The sequence below is a fragment of the Poromitra crassiceps genome (assembly GCF_964638095.1).
Source record: "Poromitra crassiceps genome assembly, chromosome: 5".
NCBI classification, from domain to species: domain Eukaryota; kingdom Metazoa; phylum Chordata; class Actinopteri; order Beryciformes; family Melamphaidae; genus Poromitra; species Poromitra crassiceps.
Window position 1 is genome coordinate 27,369,321 of NC_139642.1, and position 18,595 is coordinate 27,387,915.

The 18,595-nt window shown below is 46.1% G+C and overlaps 1 protein-coding gene across 1 annotated transcript in view; it reads right to left on the reverse strand.

The window, feature by feature from the left end:
* Positions 1–993: 993 nt before the first annotated feature.
* cbl (Cbl proto-oncogene, E3 ubiquitin protein ligase) overlaps positions 994–18,595 on the reverse strand; it is a 60,119-nt gene continuing 42,517 nt past the window's right edge. The window contains exons 7-16 of the mRNA XM_083637511.1: positions 17,772–17,859; positions 17,228–17,359; positions 16,807–17,034; positions 13,197–13,328; positions 12,389–12,814; positions 11,247–11,335; positions 7,890–8,096; positions 6,947–7,026; positions 5,333–5,587; positions 994–4,759 (exon numbers count right to left, since the gene is read on the reverse strand). Of these exons, the coding sequence (XP_083493637.1) occupies positions 4,458–4,759; positions 5,333–5,587; positions 6,947–7,026; positions 7,890–8,096; positions 11,247–11,335; positions 12,389–12,814; positions 13,197–13,328; positions 16,807–17,034; positions 17,228–17,359; positions 17,772–17,859 (1,939 nt within the window). The 3' untranslated portion in view covers positions 994–4,457. The remainder of the gene's footprint in view (positions 4,760–5,332; positions 5,588–6,946; positions 7,027–7,889; positions 8,097–11,246; positions 11,336–12,388; positions 12,815–13,196; positions 13,329–16,806; positions 17,035–17,227; positions 17,360–17,771; positions 17,860–18,595) is intronic.

Sequence of the window (18,595 nt, forward strand, 5' to 3'; positions counted from 1 at the left end):
CGGCTGCAGCAAGGCCCTGTCAGAGGCCCCCCTGTCACGGAACCTACCTGCCCCCCCCCCCCCCCCCCATTAACTCCGGCAATGCCAACACTTTTTCCCCTCTCTCTCACATTCTCTGTAATGTCTCTCACCCAGAGGAGACCCACGTTGCATTCAGGTACAGTCAGATTGTGACTGTGGTGGTGGTGGTTGCTTAAACCTGAGCTAAACCTCTGGTGTCACTCCACATTTACTCTTTAGGCTTTAGGCAAGGTGCCACAATAGTCTACTGGAAATTCCTTTGACCCAGTAATGTTGTTTCTTATGAACTTTTATGATTGAAATGTCATATTTATGCCTAGTGGATGAAATTCAACTTGGTTGCTAAAAGGGGTTTTAAGGGGGTATTTAAGTTCAGGAAAGAGTGAAAACCGCTGAGAAAACCAGTCTTAATTAAGAAGTCCGCCCTGGTGGCACAGAGTGTAGGTTTTCTGCCCTGCACTATTGAGGCCTCAGTCACTTTTGAGGTTTTGGGTTCGAGCGTTTTGAATGGCAACAGCCAGACGGAAGAGACAAAAGCGCCCAGAGAATAGCTGTGAGTGTGAAGGGGAACTGGTGGTGTGAAGGAATAATCGACCACACAGAAGCAGGGGCCAGAGGTTGGCCGATTGGATTCCCGCTCCACTGCTGCTACTGTACCTGGAGCTAGGGAAGGGGGGGGGGCTGTTCTCCCTCTGACACCTGCAGAAATATGAGCAGAAGGTTATGAGAGAAAACCACAGAGAGCTGAACTTTTACTGACATGGGCAGTTACTCTTCTTGACCTAGAAAATACTAACATCAAATTCCATACTTTGGTAAGAACCCTGCTTATTTCTTTAAACTCTTTGCTTGCTTTATTTCCAGCCTATGAAGTGTACTGAGACACTTCCGAGCTAAACAGATTTAAACATATCCATACAGAAAAGAGACACATCAGAGACACATCAGGGCTTTTGCTTATCATTTTATTAACAGCACTGTGCATACTTCCAAAGTGATATGAGCTTTAAAAACCATCCAAAAGTTAATGAAATGCCTTTTTACCGATGAAAAGCGACATGGCAACATGGAACAACGGCTCCCTCTTCTGGTAGAAAGTTGAAGTACCCCAACAAAGGGAGCAGGGTTATTACTGCAACGGGGCTGGTGTGCATCAAGCATCTCTGAGGGCGAGTCCTGACCTAGGATCTGCTTTAGCTTTCAGGTAAGTATGACTAAGGTGGCTTCAAGGAACCTTGAGGCCTTTTTTGAATAGATCAGCACTTGGTACTCTTAGATGAGGCCCGATGCCACTGGTGAGGCAGAGAGCACAGACTGATGCAAGCAACACTGGACCATCGTGCCTTCAGAGATCAACAGGTACGGAACAATACCTACACATACCCTCTTCAAAAACAAGGCCTGATTCTACACACACATGGTGAAGAACCTGCTAATAATCTAAACATATGGCACTGCTCACAGAATTATTCACAGAAGTAAACAAAACCTTTGGAATACATGTACAGGAATGCAAAATGAAATAAAACAGCAATTTCTTTTATATCAGTAACTTTACACAATTTCGCTTTTCTTTAGAGTGACAGTATCCAAGCACAAAATTGGTATACTGTGCAGAAACCAAAAACAATGAAAAGGTAAATAATACATGCTTCCTCAAAACATCAACAAAACATCGGTACAGTATTCATGATTGGAGGGACTGGAGCTGCTGCAAAACAACAAACCTCCCACCCCGTCCATTATCCATCACAACAATGCATTCAAAAACGATTTTCATCACGTTTCTCAAGGCAACTAGGAACAGAAATAGAAAGTAGAGAATGGCCAGTCAGCACAGAGAGATATGTTCCAGTCAACCTGACAGCATTAGACATTATAGGCCAGGGCTGATAAGCTATCCACATGATTTACACCTCCGCCCCAAAAACATTCTTCATTATGCCCGGAGAGACTGAAGTCAATGTACCTCAATGCTTCATCCATCCATTCATAGTACCTGCAAATTAAACTGCCGTCTCTTCTAGTCCTGTGAACACTGGAAAGGAGTCAAATGTGCAAATGTATAATGTGAAAAATAATAGGCTACTTGTGTGACTTCATTGAGTGGATATTTTTGGCTACTGGTTGTGCACGGATGAACCACTGGTGCCAATGTGTTGTTAATTCTTTCGTAAATCTACAGTACTCTCTGGTGAGGAGGTCCAGTTGGGACAGTCGGGGCGAACGCCCCTCGTTTGGATACACATTATTCCTGAGTTAGTTCTTACGGTTGGCCCGAATACTGATTTAAATGTAGACGCGGGGGGTGGGCCAGCGAACCCACGAGCCTACGTTTAAAAAGCCTCAGCGAACCACGCTGTGCTCATTCCCTTTCTGTGGGGCACACTCCAGAGGAGAGGAAACGGATAGCAACAGATGCCTGCTGCCTTCACAACAACATGGCTAGTTTCCATGCATTTTGCTTGCTATGAAGAAAGTCAATGGCTGTTGCTATGCAGAGTCTAACCTGTAGAACATCATAAAGAAAGAAGGGTTTAAAACACTGAAGAGGAGTCAGCCTGAGATGGCGGCACACTCACAAGCTGCTTGTACTTTCAAGTATGCTACATTACAGACGGGAGAGCCACGGCTGATACTGTCACTTTAAAGAGCAGAATGACGGTTAAACACAATATTCACAAATGTACATTTAAGGCTTAATTGTTTAGCACTAACAATAGTAGCAGCAGTGAAGCACTTCTGAATTAATCATAATAACAATATTTACGATCATATTACAATAATATATTATCAAAGTAAATCAATGAAATTTTTTTGTTTTGTTTTTGTGTTTGTTTCACGACATTGGACTGGGCTGGAGACAGACACACCCACAGCCAATGAGTTAAGAGGGAGCGAGAAGGAGAGAGTCTCAGCCGGCACAGATCAGCCAATGCTAGCCTGTCTGGTTCTGCAGGGTCGTCAACATTAGTACGTTCTCTAAAGCTCACTGCAGGCTCTAGAGCAGAGGTTCTCAAATGTTTTTCAGCCAAGGACCCCTTACAAGATAGAAAATATACCGGGGACCCCCTCATTCTGATTTGTGATTTTGGGCGAAGCTTAATTGTTTCCACGTTAACGTGCTTGACTTTTAAATTGATAGATTTGTTAGATTAGAATGTAATCCATGAACCATTTTAGATTTAAAGCAAACAATATTTTCATTGAACTATGAAGCTTTTGCAAAAAAAAAATTTTTTATTTTTATTTTCCTGAAAACTTTTCGTGGACCCCCTGGCAAAGTGCCACGGACCCCTGGGGGCCCCCGGACCCCCATTTGAGAACCACTGCTCTATAGCTATACTAGGTCCTGCGGTATGAGTTAGAGTAGTAGTACGTTTACAGAGCAGGAGTCTCCTACTGTATGGTCATTCCACATTCATCTTGTATAAGAAGAGGGGTTAATTCGAGGCCGTGAGGATTAGGTCTGGTTCCTTGCAAAGTACACGCACACATGCGTGCTTGTTCATGAACACCCACACCCACACACACACACACACACACAGCCTGGCAACAGTCCAGACCTGAAACCGACGTCATGCTACTTTGAAAAATACAACACGACAAACACGCATGTTTTTCGTTAAAAACAACAAGAAAAGTACCAAAACAATGTCGTTAACCCAAGGCCATAAGAGACTGAAAAAGCTTGGCTGCGTGTCTTCTGAGCTGCTGCTGACAGACAGATCATACTGAGGAAGACCTCCCAACTCTTCATCACAGGTACTTCGCCCAGGTCTATTCTTTGAGACGAACGCACCCAAGGATAGGCATCCCTCAGTCAGATAGAAGGGCCAAAAACATCCCCCTCTAAGATGGTCCCAGTCCGTCTACCCATATCGCCTATACTAACCGTGACCCTCGAAGCTGAAATCATTTTCACATACTGTATATGTACGTATATATTACACACATTTAATATATATTTACTCATATATTAAATTCTCATATAGACACACATACATTTTTAGTTTTATTTGTGAGGTGTTGGTTACATTTTCGGCAAGAGGCTTCAAAATGGAACGTATGAATCGACCTTTCCTAGGATCCGTACGAAAAGTCTTGCGTCGTGTGGCGTCCCGCCAGCGTTCCACACGCGCTCACTCAGTCCCGCAGAGATGTTCTTGAGAAAGAAGAGGGCCTGCCGGAGCAGTTTGAACAAGGCCAGACACTGTTGAAAGCGCATGGAGTGCAGGGCGCGGAGTCCCATGGGAGCTGTGAACTCGCTAGAGAGAGACAGCCAGTTAAAAGTCCACAGGGGCGCCAGCCAGCACTGGAGGTAGTGCTGCAGGCGACGGGCGTCGGGCTGGGCTGTGCCAACCTGAACCCCCACCAGGCTGGGCCAAGCTAGGGCAAGAGCATGAACGTGCGAGAGAAGAAACACAACGAGTGTGCTATGTAAGAATATGTGCGGTGGAGGGAATGGAGACGAACTCGCGCAGGATATTCTTGGCCATTTCAATGTTGTTCTGTGCAATCATCAATGCTTTCTGGATGTCCTGGTAGGAGTATCCCTGACTCATGAGGTGCTCGATCTCACTACTGATCTGGGCGCTGGCTCCTCCTCCTCCTGTTGGCCCGCCGCTGGGTGGGGGGGTGGAGGCGGGCGGGACCAGGCTGGGTCGATGGTCTGAGTTGATTCGTCTGGGCAGGGGCTTGGGAGGTCGCTCCGGGGCTTCCTCAGACTCTGAGAAGGCTGGAGAAACGAGGCGCGAGTGTGAATTATGATCCAAATCCATCAAGCAATCACTTCAATGAATGAACTACAGTTAAACTTCGTAAATATTATAAAAGTAACCCAAAAACCATTTAAGACCTGGCAAAATCGTATTTAAGACATTTTATATAAATGCCGTCAAATCTAAGACATTTCAAGGCCTAAAATTCAGATTATTGGATTTTAGACTTGTTCAGACTCCGCGGAAACCCTGCTTTCAGTGATTTTGTCCAAAATAAGATCTTGCATAATAAAATCAATAAAGCTGGAATGATTATTTTCATTATGGATTCTATGTACGGTAGCTGCCAAAAAAAGTGCAGGCTTAATTTTTGTGATATGAAACAGAGAAAAGCAAACAAACATTTTGTGACGCTGTAACCAGCAAATGTTTGGTATCGTTACTTAATAATGAACTAAAATCAATCAAGCAATTACAAATTAATCAATTATCACAATTATAATAAATTTGTTTTCTGTCGACTGACTAATCAACTAATTATTTCAGCACGAAGGAGCAGGCCCTGGCTCCACAGAGACAAGGGGACTTACGTGCTGCTGCAGCAGCAGCAACGTCTGCATCTAGAGAGAGGTGGCTGAAGGGAGCCGTAGAGGATGAGCATGATGAAGAAGAAGAAGATGATGAGGAGGAGGAGGAGCCCCCCAGCTCAGAGAGGGTGCGTCGGGATGCGGCCACCGGGACGCGGGGTTTGGGGAAGTCATAGCAGTTTTCTTCCTCCTCTTCCTCCTCAGCTGTGTGCTCAGAGGGGCCGTTGGTCATCGCCAGAGGGGGCAGCTCAGAATAATCTGGGAGAGATGGAGGCCAAGAGGCGTGTGTAAAAAACTATCTGATGTTTCATTCCAAAATACTATATGCAAATTAAGAGTTTTTTCCAATATCTAAAATTCTACCCTCTAAAACAACTCTACTAAGGTCTGAAGGTCTAAAGATGAGTGACAACTGTAACCCATCATGTGCTTTTATTTCACTCATTTCATTCTGTAAGAGTAGGAGGACATTTCTCAGATGGTTTTAGATCTTATTTTTGAATCAAATTCAGCAGATCCAGTTATTGGTGAGAGTGAGTTTCATTCTAAGAGTGTAATTTTAAATGGGGGGTTACACAAATGAATGGGATTCTCTGAAGGGTGGTACAGCAGGTAGGGAGGTTGGCGTCAAAACAGCATTCGTAAAGAATTCTTCATTTTGCTCATCACAAAGTACAAAGTAGCGGCAAGTTTAGACAATCACAGCATACATAGGGTATAGAGTACATTACATTTACATTACATTACGTCATTTGGCAGACGCTTTTATCCAAAGCGACTTACAATAACACATTTTTTGTCAGCAATAGAGCAATCAACTATGGAGCACAGTCTATGACAACTACAACTTCTGAAGGAACAGTGGTACAAGTTTAGGTTAGTGGTACAAGTTTAGGTTAGGTTTTTTTTTTTTTTTAATAAGGAAAGAGAGAGAACGAAGTTAGATCAAGAAGGGCCCAGATGGAGCCTGAAAAGGTGTGTCTTTAGTCTTTTCCGAAAGATCGGCAGTGATTCAGCTGTCCTGACCGAAGGTGGAAGCTCGTTCCACCATTGAGGTGCCAGGGACGAGAAGAGTCGAGATCGGGATGAGCGACTTTTGAGCCCCCGTAGCGAAGGAGGGGCGAGGCGACCAGCACTGGTGGAGGAGCGAAGGGAGCGCTGAGAGGTTTGGAACCTGACCATGGATTGCAGGTACAGGGGAGCTGACTGGTGTACTGCCCTGTAGGCCAGTACCAGTGTCTTGAATTTGAATTTACCAAATGAACATCATGCTGGATTGAAGAAGAATTGAAACTGGCGATTGAGGCCATAAACTCATTAGCAAAGTGTTTAATAGGACCATAAATCAAGTGAGAACTACAACCATTTCCCATTCACTTCCATGTAACCTGTGACCATGTGACTTCTTTTTGCAGCCAGTGGACATATCCCCCTGCAGGCCACTTGAAAGAATGCAGGATTAAGTTGCTTCCCGCATTGTCTTCACGAACGGCGCTACCTCACTCACTGAGGGTATATGAAAATCAATCATCGTACCCATCTGCCCCCCCCCCCCCCCTCCCCCCTCCCCCTCCCCTCCTGAACCAAGTCAATACTAAAGGCAATGGATCAAAGTACCTGAGTTGCTGGCCTGGGCCTGGATGTTGTACATGGCTTCATACATCTGAGGTCCATCCTCTAGGTCACCCAGTGTCGGCCTAGCACAACAATAACAACAGACACAGCGCTGCATTGACACAAGGACTCAAGAGGAGACTTCATACTGACAACAGGTCATCACCCATGACGGTAAAACTACACTATGTCATCATCAACTTGACGTGTTGCGAGACCTGGGTATGTGGAGTGTTATGTGTACCGTGAGTTGAGACCTGGGTATGTGGAGTGTTATGTGTACTGTGAGTTGAGACCTGGGTATGTGGAGTGTTATGTGTACCGTGAGTTGAGACCTGGGTATGTGGAGTGTTATGTGTACTGTGAGTTGAGACCTGGGTATGTGGAGTGTTATGTGTACCGTGAGTTGAGACCTGGGTATGTGGAGTGTTATGTGTACTGTGAGTTGAGACCTGGGTATGTGGAGTGTTATGTGTACCGTGAGTTGAGACCTGGGTATGTGGAGTGTTATGTGTACTGTGAGTTGAGACCTGGGTATGTGGAGTGTTATGTGTACCGTGAGTTGAGACCTGGGTATGTGGAGTGTTGTGTGTACCGTGAGTTGAGACCTGGGTATGTGGAGTGTTATGTGTACCGTGAGTTGAGACCTGGGTATGTGGAGTGTTGTGTGTACCGTGAGTTGAGACCTGGGTATGTGGAGTGTTGTGTGTACCGTGAGTTGAGACCTGGGTATGTGGAGTGTTGTGTGTACCGTGAGTTGAGACCTGGGTATGTGGAGTGTTGTGTGTACCGTGAGTTGAGACCTGGGTATGTGGAGTGTTATGTGTACCGTGAGTTGAGACCTGGGTATGTGGAGTGTTATGTGTACCGTGAGTTGAGACCTGGGTATGTGGAGTGTTATGTGTCCCGTGAGTTGAGACCTGGGTATGTGGAGTGTTATGTGTACCGTGAGTTGAGTGCCGGGGTCTGTGTGTCTGTCTGGAGGGGTGCTAGGGGCTGTGGCTGCGGGGTCCTGGCCACCGGGGGCGTCTCTGCTGCAGGCGGGGCCGCGGCGAGGGGCAGGGCGGGCCGAGAGGAGGGGATCATGTAGTCCGACTCCTCGTCACTGTCGGCCGTCTCCTCTGCGGCCACTGGCCTCGGGGCTGCAGACGGCCTGCCAACAATCACCAAGAGAATGGTTACTTTTCATTTTAGACGATTATGTTTGTTTAGGACGGAAAGCACGGGGGAAACACTGCAAAAAGGAAAGAACAGTGACGGGAATAAAAAAGCACAGTTAAGCTGTGGAGCAGTGAATATGACTACACATTTAGGGCAACATGTTGCCAGTGGAAACACTCTTCTTTAGGTAGGTACTGTAGATATAGATTGTTCCACAAGCTTTATATAAAAAATAAAAAATAAATACCATGCAATGGTCCTCAAGAGCCAAGTTCATGTCAGTCATACTATAGCTGGGCCCTATCAAGCTTTGTTATGATGTGGGAAAAGTCATTTTTCACAAACCACATGTCTTCATTATCGAGTGAACATGTATGAACAAAATAACAAACGGCACATGAAAAACATTGAGCTAACTAAATCACATTGCTGCATCACTCACAACTTGCCCTGCCTGCACCTTCCACTGACAAGTGGTGCCATTATTATTTATTCAATCTTATTGCTATTCTATAGCTCCACCCCTCCCCCACTGATAGGGAACATTTAAATCACATCAACCTCTATTTGGACAACCAGTAGTTAATGTATTCATATATACTTTCATTTAAGTTACACATAGTGAGGCTAATACACATAGTTATTGTACATACATAGACAGACAGACACGATATTCCTATCTCACACAGAGCACTGTCGTGGTGCTCTTTGCAGGGCCAGAAGAATGCTAGGTTGTCTACAGAATGCTAGGTTGTCTACAGAATGCTAGGTTGTCTACAGAATGCTAGGTTGTCTTGTCCGGGGACAACGGATGGAAATTAGCCTCGTGCTAAATCCGGCAATTTTTACACCCTTATTATGTTCCAGGTGACTGTATCTGCTTCATGGTTTTTGTGTTCATTAATTTTGCACTGTCCGTCTAAATAAACAATTCAACTAAACTAAACTACAGAATGCTAGGTTGTCTACAGAATGCCTGTCAATGTCGATGTCATGTTTGCCGAATGCCTTCAAAATATGCGTCAAGGCAGATCTAATCTGATGTGGGTCCTATTAATATCTGTGACTTTCTGTTCATTGCATGTAATACACCTGTGTATCCATTCATGAATATACAAGAGTGCATCTCTTGGCCAAGATATATGTTAAGACATAATTTAAGTTGACTTCTGACTCGAGTCCTGGCTCAATCCTTTGATCTCAAGTGGTTTTCAAGTGGTTCACGGTTTACCTTTTGGCTGTTAAAATCCATTCGACAACACCCACTGTTTGCCTTATTGACATACCTAAGTATTACTGTTGCTACTAAGCACCTACTGTACTTTGCACTATGTCTTGTAGTTGTAATGGAGCTCCTAGCTTCAGAATTTCACACGTGTGTACTTGTACAACGGAGTGACAGTAAATATCTTGAATCAGAGGCAGCCGCACAGGTGAGTCACACCAAGTTGAAAGCCAATTACCAATTAGCACTCTTATGTGCCATTTCTCCAAGAAACATGAGGCCAGAGGGCTCCACCAAAGAAAATAGCAGATGCCCAAATGATGGGGGCATCAGTTCAAAAGAGTAAACACAGAGTTGGTATTAATGCTGCAGGGGAAAGGAAGATCAAGATTAAAAAAATAAAAAAATACATTCATTGTGCTGTGCATGCATTGTACCAAGCTGGTGTTTACGCAGGGCTGCCAGTGAAGTCAAACACCTTCCATTCCTCCCCAATCAGCATATCTAAACATCATTACACTTGTATAGGAAGTCCTGGAGCGCAGTGTGAGTGTGAAGCAGGTTTCCACTTCCTTCATCACTCAAATAACTGGAGGCTTTCATTGTTGAAAAAAGGTCCAATATGCAGTATCCCAGTTGACACCATTCAGGACATACATGACAGCATAACGAGGAGGAGGAGCCAAGCTTTTCTGAAGCAAGGCGTGGCCCTACTCCTAATGTGCTTCATGTTCACATATTGTTACATGTTTGTTATTGTGTCTGGCACTCGTACACCAGTGTATATATATAATATGCTATAAGATACGTTTGCTAAAAGGTTCAATTGCTGATCAAGGCAGCTTATTATCTAGGGAGCCAGAAAGCTGAGATCACATTCAAATCAACTGCAAATCAATTATGTCTATACAGCATTGCCGCAACTTTGCTGTGTGACTGTACAGAATCTCTACATGTTGTCTATGTGACTGTACAGAATCTCTACATGTTGTCTATGTGACTGTGTGACTGTACAGAATCTCTACATGTTGTCTATGTGACTGTACAGAATCTCTACATGTTGTCTATGTGACTGTGGGACTGTACAGAATCTCTACATGTTGTCTATGTGACTGTACAGAATCTCTACATGTTGTCTATGTGACTGTACAGAATCTCTACATGTTGTCTATGTGACTGTACAGAATCTCTACATGTTGTCTATGTGACTGTACAGAATCTCTACATGTTGTCTATGTGACTGTGGGACTGTACAGAATCTCTACATGTTGTCTATGTGACTGTACAGAATCTCTACATGTTGTCTATGTGACTGTACAGAATCTCTACATGTTGTCTATGTGACTGTACAGAATCTCTACATGTTGTCTATGTGACTGTACAGAATCTCTACATGTTGTCTATGTGACTGTGGGACTGTACAGAATCTCTACATGTTGTCTATGTGACTGTACAGAATCTCTACATGTTGTCTATGTGACTGTACAGAATCTCTACATGTTGTCTATGTGACTGTGGGACTGTACAGAATCTCTACATGTTGTCTATGTGACTGTGGGACTGTACAGAATCTCTACATGTTGTCTATGTGACTGTACAGAATCTCTACATGTTGTCTATGTGACTGCTGGCTTGAATTAATGGTTTCATTTTGCATGAGAGGTGGATCCTCGCCCTTTTTTTGTTTTTTTGCTTTCTTCACACCCTTCATGGTACAATCACGCGTGACTGTATTGCAGGCATTACAGGCATCTAGTGAGACTGAGTGCATTGTTAGTGAGTTAACTGTATCCCTCAAGTACCCAGGCAGCTCGTATATAATCTACATATTTCAAACCAGCATAAATGGGAGGGGACAAAGTGACAAAGAGTGGTGCAGAATGGCAGAGGCAGGCAGAGAAAGAGCAGCTGAAGTACCTGATGGCCATGGCGTAGATGGCGTTGGCTGAGGCTGAGGCTTTGACTTTGGGGTTGTCGTACTCCTGACCGGCTGCTGCGGGAAAACTCTGGAAAGGAAGCGGACACACAAATTTGTGAGCTTCAAAGTGAACTAGAAATAGCGCACGCTCATTTCTAGCGCCGCGCTTCACGTGCCGTTGTTAAGCGTCTGGCATACTCTTCGCACACGCGCTGGAGGCGGGGCTCCGCGGAGGGCGCGCGCACTCTGCGCGGGCCAAAACAGAACATAGTCAGTGCGCAGCTCGCTCCCCCCACCCCCCTCCTCCTGTGGAAGCTCCAGGGAGTGCCAGGCAGTCTGAATGAAATTGAACGTAACGTTCCCAATTCTATGTATTAAATTCTAAAAAACGACCCTCAACATTTGGGAAGGCTAAGCCACACAACTAGTTCGTTATAATCGAACGTCATGCTTCGAAGGCGACTTTACGACGATGAGGACGGTGAGGACTCAATCACAGCAGATATCCGCTGATAGCCTACACGGAGATCTCACAGACACAGGCAGCAAAACCCGACGCGGCAATAGAAAAATCTCCATGGACGCGCCGCGCTCAGGCCTCGCCCCCCGACACGCCCCGTGCGATGACGTCAAAATCGCCGCGTGCCCTATGTGCTTGGCTGGGCGCGAAGACTATGCCAAAGGCTTTAGCATGCACAGTTGAAGCGGCGCATTCCCTCCGCCTTATGTAGTGAGATGTGTTTACAATCAAATCAAAACCTAGAAACCAAAGACAAACCTCAGTGACCGGTTTACTTGATTTGCATTAACAGAGAACATGGATACATGTTAATCCCATTTCTTTAATTGGGATGAAGTCGACACTGGTCAACTGCTGACTGAGCTCAGAGGTGACTTGCTAAAAAAAAGGTAATACTTGCAATAACCACATGTCACATGTAAACTGGAGGGGAAGTAGGGAAGTGTCCCAATAGTCTTACTCAGACAATTGGTTAATAGTTGCATTGTGTGGATGGAAAGTAGCCTTTCCTAATCAAACCAAACCACAGGCTAGGTGTGTGTGTGTGTGTGTGTGTGTGTGTGTGTGTGTGTGTGTGTGTGTGTGTGTGTGTGTGCGTGTGTGTGTGTGAGTTCCTCTAACCAGCTGGTGCTCCAGACTGATGGAGCTGTTGGTCCTCTGCGTGTCTGCGCGTGTGTCCAGGGCAGAGGGCAGTGCTAGGGGGAGGGAGTGCCTGTTGGACAGTTCTCGGACCCCTCCTCGAACGTCCCCTCCCAGACTGGACACCTGGGAGGAGGAGGAGGAGGAGGAGGAGGAGGAGGAGGAAGAAGAGGAGGAAGAGGATGAGGTGGGGGCCTTGGGAACAGGCCTGGAGTTCCAGTCGGCCGTCGAGCGGTTGGGGGGTGCCGGGGGCAGCTTGTCTCCGGGGGTGCAGGGTAAGGGCCGCCTCTGGAGCCGTCCGTCGGGGCCCGTCCCAGCGGAGTGGGGGCGGTCTGGGGGAGGGGGAGGGGGGAGATCCCTCAGCGCAGGGGGGAGGGGCAGAGGCTTGTCTTTGTGGTGCGACGCCGCCTGCAGGGGTGAGATTGTGATGTCATTTGGACTACATACACAATTGATGTGAAATCAAAGGAGACGCAGTGTTGCATTTCTAGTGCTGGGGGGAAAAACTCCATTTAGCAGCAAGACTGCTGTGACCATAACCAGCAATATAAGCAACTTCGACAAGTAATACCCAAGTTGCATCTAGTTTCTTATCTGCAGACAATTCCAGTTGCTACAGATCCTGTTTCTCTACATGTAAATGTGCAATGTGTGATAACGTCAATGTCTGGTTAGGTATCTGTAACACACTGATAAGGGCTGAGAGAGTAGAAATCATATTTCCTCTCTTGCTGAATAAGGTGTTCACTTGGTGGTGGATATTCAGTAGATGCGCGGAGGTTCTTCTGACCTTGGTGGTGGTCCCTGGACTGGAGGGACCAGGCGGGTTAGGAGGTCTGTGCTGCAGCAGGTCTAGTCTGGGGGGCACGGGGGGGAGAGAGGACTGAGGCGCCATGGACATGGGTGAGGGGGGACGCTCCACCTGGAGGACACACACACACACACACACACACACACACACACAACACATCTGATCAGATAGTCAGGTTAAGACACAAGGGGAACATTTGAAGGTCATCAAGATGTGTCTAACTGCATTTTTTCATAACACACTTGACCAGTTGATGTACATGTTCTGAGATGCTAGTCTGCTCACCACACCGACCACAGCTGTAAAGAGGTGTTATCTGAGCTAGGAGCCTTTCCCTCAGCTCCAACCAGTCAGGCCATCCTCCTCTGTCATGATTCATCTCTGACTTCTCTCACCAACTGGTGTTTTTTTGGTTTTTCCACACCACTCTGTGTGAACTGAACTCTAGAGTCTGTCGTGTGTGAAAATGTCAGGAGATCTGCAGTTGCAGAAATACTCAAAGCAGCCTGTCTGGCCCCAACAAACAAAGTCACTGAGATCTATTTACCCCCATTTTGATGCTTGATCTGAACATGAACTGAAACTGCTGACCTGTATATATATATGATCTCTTGCATTGCACTGCTGCCACATGATTGGCTGAATGGATAACTGCATGAATATGAAGGCACACAGGTGTTGCTAAAGCTGCGTTCACACCGACCTATTAAAGTTTGTTGCTGGCGTCGAGTTTACATACAAAGTCAATGCAAACGAGCGATTGAGCGTATATTCGCCTGGGAGAATAATCGCTGGGCGTCCGAGCGGCAGAGACAGAGCGACAGGGAGAAAATACGTTCGTCGCTCAAGATGAAATATTCCAACTCGAGCGAAAATACGCTGGCATCAGTCGCTCGCTGTTCAATGCTGATTGGCTGCCGTGTGAGAGCGAGTCAAGGATCACACTGGCTTGGAACAAACCGCTGGTTTATTGTGTGGCAACAAACCACATTGACAGGCTGACAGCTGACATGAAGTGAAGTCTGTACCAGGGGCGGTTTTAGCATCAGAGCTTTGGGTGGGCTCAGCCCACCCAAAGGTCATGGACCGCTGAACCCCTAGGGGGGTCCGGGGGCATGCCCACCCGGAAGAAAATTTTGTACAGTTTCAAGTAAAAATGGATCAAACTGGCGCACTTTGAGATCAAAATGAAGAGACTAGATCTATGAAGAACTACACACATCAATATCTTCTTTACCGTTCTGTGGTTTTACAGCGATGAAAAAATAATTGTTTCCCTATATATACTATATATATTCTGCATACAGGTTCTATATGGTAGAATTATGCTTGCATAAATAATACCAAAATCACTTCAGGGGAGTTTCAAGTAAAGTAACATTTTGCTTTGTAGGCAAAACAAAAGTAAAATTATATCAAAAGGGAACTTCCTAACTTATTGGCTGGAATAATATTCCGACAAGATAATAATATACTGTAAGCACTAAAGCAGGAGTTTGCAGTCAACTAGTTGAAATTAATATGTGGCAGTATTTGTGGGGGTCAAAATCTATGTAGGGTGTACCACCACAAATAGATCAGTGTATGGGAAACACTGACTATTAAATTGTGTGACTAGAAAGACATCTGAGAAAATGTACTTTAATTTTGAACAACAGCACTACAACGGTGGCATTACAAATGGTATTATGAAATTATTGTGGGAAAAAACAAGATCTGACTGGTTGGAAGTTGGTAGGCTACCACCACCACAGCGTGCAAAAATAGGGAAAGAAGGAAAGAAAAGTGAATAGCATGCCATGCACGCATGTTAAGCTATCATCATCATCACATCAGACAGGCTGTGTAAAGCAGCCACTTGCGATTCTGAAGGGCTTAATTTCATTCAGATAACAAGGGACCCGTTTGAAAATATGTTTGTCACTTATGCCCATATGTTTCTCAAAAAACATTGCATCCATTTACACCCACTTTACTGCGAGCTAGCATGACATGGCTGGCTGGTGCCATGGTAGCCTACCTACCTTCCTCCAGTCCACCTGTTTGTCTGGCAGGCACAGCCACAAGTTCTTTTGTTTAGCCTACGAAACAACGTTACGCGCTAATTTGCATATCAATATGCGCTAATTAAGTAACTACTAACGACTCTGACTGCTCACCTCACAGTTTCATTGATCATGAGTGGGGAGAACGATTGTTTGGACTGTGGAGGACCACTTTGCTGCTGTACTGTTAGTGACCTGTGTGAAGTGATGTGGGATTAGGCAGATAGATGGAGGAGGGAGCGCCTGCGCAGCCGCGGTTCTAGAAACTTTTCGGGTGGGCTGAACCCCCCTAAATGTTTGTCTCAGCCCACCCTAAGAACATAGAGGGGGGGGGGGGAAACACGCAGACAGCGCATTGAGTGTAGTCAGAAACTGCTACTAATGACCACCATGGATTTGGAGAGGGAAAAAAAAAAAAAAAAAAAAAGAGTTTTGGGTGGGCTGAGACTATTTTTGGGTGGGCTAAAGCCCACCCAAAAACGGCCTAGAACCGCCCCTGGTCTGTACTACCGGTATGCAGCTCGCATTAGGAGCACGCTGATAGGCTTAGCTTGTAAACAATGACGGTGGCTCGTAGTGGACAAACAGCATGACATTGCGTAACGTTATATCCCCCACATGTCCGTCATTTCGTGTGCCTGTTGATGAGCGATTTAAACAGAGCGACAGAGCGATTCCAAAGGGTTGACTTGAGCGACAGAGCGAAAAATAAATATCTCGGTGTGAACGCCCCTTAATAAAGTGCTCAGTCGGTGTATAGTGCAGTACACTTCATATCTTGTTGCTCCATGGCTGCCGAATAGACCCTTTTCACGGGGGGCATTTCGTGTCGAAAAGGCAGAATAAACACACGTGCAAGCAAAACACTAATGAAGGTTTCCAACTTCCTTGATTGGAATTTGGAAACCCTCATTAGTGTTTTCCTTGCCCCTGTGTTTATTCTGCCTTTTCAACACAAAATGGCCCAGGTGAAAAGGGTCTATTCTAAAACTTTCCCTACCCGTCACCCTCACATCAATGAGACAGACCCAACTCGACACAAAATAGAAGATATGTGCGTAACACCGCCAAGCACTTCGCAGAACATACACATTTATAGAGTTACTCGAGTATGAGAAGGGGGCCGGGTCAGCACTCAAAGCCAAAGAATCACCCGGGACCATATCAAAGTGTGTGTATGATCTCAGACACTCGCATAACACAGACTAACGCACAGAGAGTTTCTCAGAGGCACACGGAGTACATCAAATACCTACAGGCACAAAGGAAGCTGCTACCTTGACACCTTGCAAGATAAGAGATGAAAGACTTTGCACTTTTGATATGAGCTGTGAGCTCGAGGCTCAAAAGAATAAAAAAGGGGCCAGGCAGAGAGTGCGTTAACTGTTGAGAGATGCTTCTCTTCTCTCAGAAGACTAGAACGAGAGTAGAGGACAGTGGGAGGTGGTGAGCTTCAAACCAGCATCACAGCGTTACATCCCACGGCAACCACCGGGGAAACTTGGGAGGAAACTGAGCTCCGTGTTGTCTTTCCTCAATCCTACCTTGGTACAGGCCAGTTTGCTCATCATGAGGTGGGGGTCTTCTAGTCGGTCGTCGTCGTCGTCGTCGTAGCTGGGCGAGGGGGCGCCCTCGGCCCCGAACATGCCCCTGCAGCCCCCGTACGAGCCCCCGCTGTTGTCCTTGGGGTCAAAGGGATCGACCACGATGGGCTCCGTGCCCTTGATCTCACAGCGACAGAACGGGCAGCCCGTCCCCTGGCCCTCCGACTCCTGGTGGTCACATGGGAAAAGGGAGACGTAAGAGGACACCGAGATGAGCTTACGTCACACCGAGACGATGTTCTAGGTATTGTCGCCCCTGGAAAGATAGTCAGATGAGAAGAGGCACCGTTGGAACAGTTCAACGGTGATTTACGACGCGGCCAAACCTCAGCCACACAAAACCATCCACCCACTCTCATACCTGCCAGGCAGTGAGGCAGGAGGTGCACATGAGGTGACCGCAGGGCTCGATCTTCACGTCCTTGTCGTTCTCCGCACAGATCTTACACAGCTGGAAGGTGGAGCCCATCTCACAGTACAGCTCGTATTGTTCCTACAGGGGAAAAGAACACGGACAACTATGAGCTCTCAGCGCTTGAACACAGGAGACAGGACATCAGCGCCCCCTCTGGGTTTAACACTAGCTCACGTTTAATGAGGGCATTTAGAAAGAAAGCAACCTGGTATTTTCTTGACTGTGAGAACTTGTACTATAATTTAAAATGTAAAAATGCCTTGTGCATTTAGAAGCTGCAATATAGCCTACACTGTGCACACTGTGTGTGTGTGTGTGTGTGTGTGTGTGTGTGTGTGTGTGTGTGTGTGTGTGTGTGTTTGCCTGTCAACTGTCCCAACCTTATAAAGGGATGTCACGGGGGAAACAAACAAGCAAAACAAAGAACAAGCCTGTGGATGCAGCCTAGGAAGTGAGTGAAGGGGGAGGATTTACAACATAGTGCTCTGACCTGTGTGACTTTGATGTGGTCCTGTGGCGAAGGCTCACACAGGCCTGTCAGGTCAGGGTTCTGGGTCCGGCCGTCAGGGAACAAATAGCTGCAGAGGCACACACGGTTAGAAAAGACACAGACACACAGACCGGCGCGCACACGCGCACACACACATGCACGCGCACACACACACACACACACACACACACACACACACACACACACACACACACACACACACACACACACACACACACACACACACACACACACAGCCACACACCCCCACCAACCCACCCACCCACACACACACACATGCGCGCATACACACACACACACACACACACACACACCCCCACACACGGTTGCTCTGTCTGTATTGTTATTATCTGCATTATAGATCATCTATAACATATTATTATCATTTATAGTATGTTTATATTGCATGTACACTTAGCAGGTTGCGGTGACGACAGCATCCCTTCAGTCCGCTCATTCAATCGGACAACAGCTTGTTTTAACGTCATCGCCATAACGATGCATGTAGGTGATTAATGAACTAATGGGTCAGATGCTATAATAATTGCCATTTTGATCAATGTGTTGTAGATGGAGGCAATGTGCTGCTGTGTATAAGCTGTCCCAGTTTAAATCATGGTTTGGTCACAGGTTTGGACAGGCCGACCGTAGCCTTCATTAAACAAAGGAATGGATGTTAGCATAAAAGGCAGAGTATGACGCCAGGCAGCCAAACCACTGACTGAGCAGCGCATTACAAAGCAACATCTCCTCCATTCTGCTTATGATAACAGTGGAATGATGAGGACAAGCAATATGATACG